General features: G+C 37.5%; 1 protein-coding gene across 1 annotated transcript; it reads right to left on the minus strand.

The window, feature by feature from the left end:
• Positions 1 to 6,778: 6,778 nt before the first annotated feature.
• On the minus strand, positions 6,779 to 7,729 carry LOC105983910 (olfactory receptor 51F2). Its single transcript, XM_013013942.1, has one exon. The coding sequence runs from the start codon at positions 7,727 to 7,729 to the stop codon at positions 6,779 to 6,781; it is 951 nt and encodes a 316-aa protein (XP_012869396.1).
• Positions 7,730 to 7,987: the final 258 nt, after the last annotated feature.

A 7,987-nucleotide genomic window follows, 5' to 3' on the forward strand; every position in this document is an offset into this window, starting at 1 on the left:
GATTCCTCAGCACCACATAAGCAAAAAAAGAAAAAAGCCGGAAGTGGCGCTGTGGCTCAAGTGGTAGAGCGCTAGCCTTGAGCTGAAGAGCTGAGGAACAGCACTCAGGCCCTGAGTTCAGGCCCCATGACCGGACCCAAAAAAAAATTAAAAAAAATATTTGAAACCATAGATTAAATTTATAGAAAACATGATCTCACTCAGAAAATGATTTATTTGCCTTTGTAAAATATCTCATATATTTGATGAAAAAAGTAGTAAGCTAACACTTTGCGTGGTATGAGATGTAATCACAAAAGGCATATTGGTAAGCTCCACTTTTGCTTATGTCTTCCAATTCTTATATATAAATATATATAAATGTAAGTTCTCAAATATAAAAGTGTATAAGTATGGGGCTGAGAATGTGGCTTAGTGGTAGAGTGCTTGCCTAGCATGCATAAAGTCCTGAGTTCGATTCCTCCGCACCACATAAACAGAAAAAGCCAGAAGTGGCACTGTGGCTCAAAGTGGTAGAATGCTAGCCTTGAGCAAAAAGAAGTTCAGGGACAGTGCCCTGGCCCTGAGTTCAAGCCCCAGGACTGGCAAAAAAAAAAAGTAAGTTAAGTATGGTTTTGTGCTGTATAGTGAATGGAAAATAACTTTCTGGTGAATGTGTATCGAAGTAAAGGCAGAAATGTGGGGAAATGATTGACTCTTTATATTTACCTGGCTGTGACTGTGTGCATTGACAAAGGAATAATTATTCAGAATTTGTAAAGATGAGTTGTATTTGATAACTCTGTATGTGTGTACATATGCTTTTCTTACCAACTTTTTACCAGCTGTCCCTCAGCTCTTCTTTTATATATATATACATATATAAAATTGATAAATGCCTCATCTTACCGAGTAAATATTTATTATGTTTTTCTACATCCTCAGATGTGTATGAGTAGTAGTATACATTTTTATTTAAGTACTTACTAAGTGTACTTACATATCCCTCAAAACAATTTCCTTTTTAAATATAACCCTCTCTGGTACAGAGAACATATGTTTTTGTTTATCAATATTACCAAGAATATGTGTGTGCAATATATGATGTTTGTGAATGGAAACACATCGTTCTATTGCATATGGCTACGCAACTTCTTTAATGTGAAAAATCTCATTTGATGGTTTATACATCTGCACAAAAATTCAAGCTTTTTCGAACTTTACAATTTAGGTGGGGGGGAGAGGGGGAAGGAGGGGGAAAGTGTAGTTGAGGAGGTGGGAGGGAAGGGATGGTAGGAGACAAACCAAGTAGGAGGCAAAAATACTTGATAAGAAATGTACTTATTCCCTTGCTCATGTAACTGTAACCCTTCTGTTCAGTATTTTCACAATAAAAAATTTTTATTTAAAAAAATTCAAGCTTTTTATTTGTAACCATTTTCACATCTGTTACTATTATTACTACTATTATGATTTTGAAAATAAGAATACATCAGTTTGATAGTTTGCAAGGTTCACAAGAAACCTCACTGTTGCCGGAAAAGAAATTTGTTCACGTGTTGAAAAGAAATTTCACCAGGATTTTACTATACTGTACTGTATTCATACTCTTATTCTCCCTCACCTCATCTCACTTCTATCTGCTCCCTCCCAACCAATCCTAGGTGACTTTCTTGTCATTTTTAGTGTATGTTAGTTGTACAAAGGAGTGTTACCAAGGTAGTGTTTATGTATATCAGTCAGATACTCTCACTCTTGCTCCCTCTTTGTGCTATTCTGCCTAGCCCAGCCTCCTCTCCAGAATCCCTTGCAGGTATCTCTATTGTAGGTTGACTTTATCCCTTTGGATACATCCCCAGGAGTGGTTGATCATATGGTCATTCCATTTTTAGGATCCTTCATCCTGATTTCCATAGTAACTAACCTAATTTACCTTCCCATACACAGTGTATAGTGGTTCTTATGCCCACATTCTGGACAGTATTTAGTGTGGCTGGTTTTCTCATTAATGGTCATATTCACTGGGGTGAGATTTACTCTCTGTATAGTTTTGCTTTTGTTTTTGTTTTTTGTTTTGTCAGTGATGGAGCTTGAACTCTGAGCCTGATTGCTGTCGCTCATCATTTCAGCTCAAGGCCAGCACTCTACCACTTGAGCTACAGAGCCACTTCCGGTTTTCTGTGGTTTTATTGGAGATAAGAATTTCATGGACTTTCCTGCCCAGGCTGGCTGTGAACTGCAATCCTCAAATCTCAGCCTGCTGAGTAGCTAGGATTACAGGTGTGAACCATCAGCACCCAGCTCTCCGTGTAATTTTGATTTGTAATTTCCTTTATATGTTGAACATTTTCAAGTATTTCTTAGTCATTTATATTTCTTCTTTTGAGAACTGTGTCCAATTTATTTGCCAGCTTTTTGATTGGCTTATTTGCTCTCTTAGTGTTTGCTTTTTTATAGGCTGTATATATTCTGAATATTTTGTATATATGTGTCTATCAATACCAGGGATGGAACTCAAGCCCTAATGCTCCTGCTTAGCTTTCTTGCTCACATTTTTCAGTTTACCACTTGTGCCATACCTCTAAGTCCAACCTTTCGCTTCTTTGTTGAAGATAGCTTCCTAGACTCTTCCACCTTGTTTGGCTTCAAGCTAAGTCTACAAATCTCATCATCATGAGTAACTGAATAGCTCCATGATTATTGGTATAAGCCCCCAGTCGAGGTTTCTATTCTGGACATTAATCCTTGGTCAGATTTTTCTGGACAAATCTTTTCTCATAAGGCTTTTCTCTTATTCTGTAGGCTTCATCTAGTAATCACTTCCTTTGATATGCAGAAGCTGTGTAATTTAGTGTAATCAAATTAAATTTGTCAAGTATTGCTTTTATTTCCTGAACCATTGGAGTATACTTTTGAAAGTCATTGATTATTCTTATGTCTTGAAGTGTTTTTCCAATATTTTCCTGAAGCAGCTTCCTAGTTTAAGGTCTCTTACATTAAAGATTTTTGATACATTTCTCTAATAAGTGTTTTGGCCCCTTTGTTGAGAATCCAATGGCTGTAGCTGTGTGGGATCATTCCTCTTCTATCTGTTTGTTTCCCCGTCTGTTTATATGCTATGCTGCTTAGGATTCTAGAGTATAATTTGAAGTCAGATACTGTAATATGTTTAAAATTGCTGTTTTAGTCAGGATTGCTTTGGCTCTAATGAGTCAAACATACTGAATGAGTCACCTATTTAATACATATGATCTAATGGTTTGGGGTAAATTACATATTTAACTTTTGTATTTTTTTTTTGCAGAGCTAAAGAAAGACTTCAGGGCCTTGTACTCACCAGGCAAGTGCTCTTCCACTGAGCTAAATCCCTACTTCTTTTAATTTTTAATTGTGTTAATCATTATATAAAAAAATAAAAGTGACCACATTAAACACTTAACATATACAATTCCTTAAGTGATTATATTTACAAATATCACCACCATTTCTATCTAAAATCTATCGTCAGACAAAATATAACATTAATCATTAATCCTCTAGTCCCTGGTGACTGCTAATCCATGGTATGCCTCTGTGAACTTACTTATCCAAGATATTTTATGTAAGTCGAATCATACATTTGTCCTTGTGCATCTGATTGTTTTCACCTACCATAAAATCTCCAGGCTTTATGCATGAAATTTACTGTTTCTTGATTAAGAAGTATTCAACTATATTTTAAATTGTAATTTTTATCCATTTATCTAATGAACACTTGTGTTATTTTCCTTATTTTGCTATTGGGAACAATGAGATCATGAGAACAGAGTCCAAATATCTGCTTAAGTACCTGCCATCACCTTACTCACCTTTTCTACTGGATATCCCTTCTCCCACTGATACCTGGCCCCAACACAGCCCATTTTACTTTCCTCGTTGCTTTTTTTCATTTTTTTATGATATAGTAATTGTGCAAATAAGTTTTAGCATGGTATTTCACACATGTACATATTATATTTCAGTTAAATAACCCTCCCTGCTGGTCTCCCTTTCCTTATCCCCCACTCCTCAACAGCTTTCACTGAGAGTCCTTAGACCTATTTTGAGTTTTCTTAAGGAAACTTCTTAGCACTTTCCATATAATTTACATTTCCACCACCTTTCTTCTTTATCTTTGCTAACACCTTTTATCTTTTGTCTTTGTGTGTGTGTGTGTGTGTGTGTGTGTGTGTGTGTGTGTGTGTGTGTCCATCCCCTGGGGCTTGAACTAGGGGACTAGGAACTGTACCAGAGCTTTTTTATTCAAGGCTAACACTCTACCATTTGAGCCACAGCACCACTTCCAGTTTGGGTGGTTCATTAGAGAGAAGAGTATTAAGGCCTTTCCTCCCTGGGATGGTTTGAAACCAGAATCCTCGGATCTCAGGTCCTCAGATCTCAGGCTGATACTAAACTTCTTACATAGCTAGGATTGCAAATGTGAGCCAAGAGCACCCAGTTCTCTTTTGTCTTTTTCACAAACATCATTCCAGCTGCAATGAGGCAAGCACTTAGATACAGTTTGAGAATAATTAGTCATGATGATATTTTCATATAATATTGACCATCTGTCCATTGACCATTTGTTCACTCTTTGGAAGTATCTATTTAGGTATTTTGTCTATATTTTAGTCAGATTATGCTCTTCCATATTCCAGATATTCAGCATTTATCAGCTGCATAATTCATATTTTCTCCCAGTCAATAAGTTGTCTTTTATTCTGTTGAAAAAGGAAAACAGAAAAGGAAATTTCCTTCGTGATTTTTGCTTTACAAATTGTTGCAATATCATTTTTGTTGCCTATATTTTTTCACTCGCCTCCTAATTCTCCTGTTACCTGTATTTTTATAAAAATCATTGAAACCGCAGGGCGCAGGTGGCTCACGCCTGTAATCCTAGCTACTCAGGAGGCTGAGATCTGAGGATCGCGGTTCAAAGCCAGCCCGGGCAGGAAAGACCATGAGATTCCTATCTCCAATAAACCACTAGAAAACAGGAAGTGGCGCTGTAGCTCAAGTGGTAGAGTGCTCGCCTTGAGCTGAAGAGCTGAGGGTCAGCGCCCAGGCCCAGAGTTCAAGCCTCATGACAGACAAAAAAAAAAAAAAAATCATTGAAACCTGCTGCAATTGTTTTAAGACAAGGGGGGGGGGTAAAAGGCAATCATAGAGGGAAAGTTTGAGAGGGTATATTGTATGCATATATGGATGTTACAATGAGACTCTCCCTTGTGAAACTAATATATTCTAATAAAATGTCTTTTCAGAAAAACTAAAGATAGATATACCATCCAGTCTACTTCTGGGTTTATATTCCATAGCAAAAAAGGCAAGGTGTCAGGTTACAAATATAAAAGCCAAATTATCTGAGCAGGTAGTTTTGGATTTCATGATTACTATCAATGTTAAGTGGATGTCTTCCCATGACCTAATATCCATATTCTATCAGATATTTCTGATTATTTGTTGAAAAGATAAAAATTCTCTGGCTTAGTTTACTGATGGATTAGTGGGTAAGTTGTGGCAACCATGTTTGAACCATGTCTCACATATGGACAGCAATGAAGCAGACTGGTAAAGGAAAATCCTTACAATTGGTGGAGTTTTGAATAGCATCCTTTCTTTACTTCATGTGGAAAAGAGATTGTCTTAAGTAAGTAGTTGTACAGATCCTTAGGTACTTTTTAAGGGTAAAAAGTCAGTAAGACTGGAAGAAGGGATTAAACAAAGCCCTGAGAATTTGCATGAGATAGAAACATTGAAATAAACAGAAAGGGTGAAGATATATAACATTAACTACCAGATAGTACCACAGTAACTCAAAAACTGGGTACAAACTACCTATGTATAGATATCAGTCACTAAGGATCTCTGTTATCCCCCTAGTCAACCTATGATTCAAGTTATAATGGCAGATATAGAGATAAAAATGACCCAAAAGTGAGAGTTCCCTTAACCAAGTCTAAACTTGATAAAATATTTGGAAATGAGTGTTACCCTCATGCCTGGAATGCTAGTAATATTGTTAACAACCTCAAATGTTCATCCAATAGGAACAGAAACTGAAATTGACCACTTCATACCCATTTTATTCCTGCATTGGCTCTGCACATGATAAAGGGCATTACAGGTCCATCTGTCAAGAATCAAGGTCAAATTACATTGATATTTACTGATAGGATCATTGACACTTAGTATCTATTCAGCAAGGTGACAATTTTAAAAGAATGTAATTGAAATAAAATTCAAGCTCATTAAAAATTATTTTTGTGTCATTAAGAAAAGAATAATTGGTTTATTTAGGAACACTTCCATGTTAAAAATAGACTTTTCTTTTTTCTCTTTTTTTATAATTTTTATTTTATTTTTTTTAATTTTAATTTTTATTTTTTGTGAACATACTGTACAGAGGGGTTACGATTACATGGGCAAGATAATGAGTACATTTCTTTCAAGCATTGCAGCCTCCTCCTTTGTTTACCCTAAAATAGACTTTTCAAATTGTCTATAGAGCCTGAACTGTTACTTCATACATCTCTGATGATGGTTGAAACCACAAATGGTTTGTTTACAAATGTATCACCTTATAATGAAAATAAATCCATAATTTAGATGGCATTGTTAGAAACGTACAGGCAGTCTAAGTTTAAAAAAAATAGTCATACATCCTATCAAGTACATAGTGTGGACTCCTGGAGGCCTATGTGGTAATTTGGGTAGAAGCATTCCATTCTCCCTAAGTATGTAATCCTGCATGCTCTGCCCAGTCTGAGAAAACTGCTGATTAGACATGGCTTTGCCTCTGCATTAACACCTTGATAATAGCTTTCCGAATCTGCTTAGTCTTGACACTGTAAATGATAGGGTTGAGCACAGGAGGAATGAGTAAGAAGACATTGGCCATGATGGTGTGGATAAATGGCGGGGCTGAACGGCCATAGCGGTGGACAAGGGACAGGCTGATGAGAGGAATGTAGAAGATGGCCACAGCGCTGATATGGGAGATGCAGGTATTGAAAGCTTTCTGCCTCTCCTCCGAAGAAGCAATGCTAAGGACAGATCGGATGATCAGGATATAGGAGAGTAAGATACAAGGACAATCAAATCCTGTAGTGGAGAACAGGGCAAAAAGCCCAAGGATGCTGTTGATTCTGTTGTCTGAACATGACAGCTGAATGAGATCAACATGGTAGCAGTAAGAGTGTGAAAGGACTAAAGAACTGCAGAAGGACAGCTTCTTGACAAAGAGCACAACAGGCAACATGACAGCGACATTTCGTATCAGCACAGTCACCCCGATCTGTGCAATCCTGGTATTGGTAAGGATGGTGGTATATCTCAGTGGGTCACAGATGGCCACAAAACGATCAAAGGCCATAGCCAGCAGCACCCCAGACTCCATGAAGGTAAATCCATGGAGAAAGAACATCTGAGCAATGCAGACATTTAAGTTGATCTCTCGGGCATCCAACCAAAGGACACCAAGGGTCGTGGAAAGTGTGCATAAGGACAAGCTCAGGTCTGTGGCTGAGAGCATGGAGAGGAAGTAGTACATAGGTGCGTGGAGGCTCGGCTCACAGAAGACCACCAACAGAATCATGCTGTTTCCAGACAGAGCGATGACATACAGGAGACAGAAGGGAATAGAGAACCAGACCTGGTCTGCTCTCAGGCCTGGGATACCAGTCAGGAGGAAGATCACAGGCTGAGCACTGGTGTTATTGAGGACCAACATGGTGAAGGACTGAGAAGACAAGGATGTGGGAATAGTTGAACATAACACACTATGTATAGCTTATCTGGTACCACATTCATTCAAGTAGTATTGCTAACTCTTGAAAATCTTTGGTTTCTTTTCTTTTCTTCTTAAGCTACAAGCTTCCCTTCAAGTTTCCCTGTTATATATTGACTAAGAAAAGAAAATTACCTGAAACATTCCACATCAAATCAAGTCAGTCTTTCTCTTTAGTGGCAAAACATCAGAGTAAAATCA

This window comes from Dipodomys ordii, unplaced genomic scaffold (genome assembly GCF_000151885.1).
Source record: "Dipodomys ordii isolate 6190 unplaced genomic scaffold, Dord_2.0 Scaffold22, whole genome shotgun sequence".
Lineage (NCBI taxonomy): Eukaryota > Metazoa > Chordata > Mammalia > Rodentia > Heteromyidae > Dipodomys > Dipodomys ordii.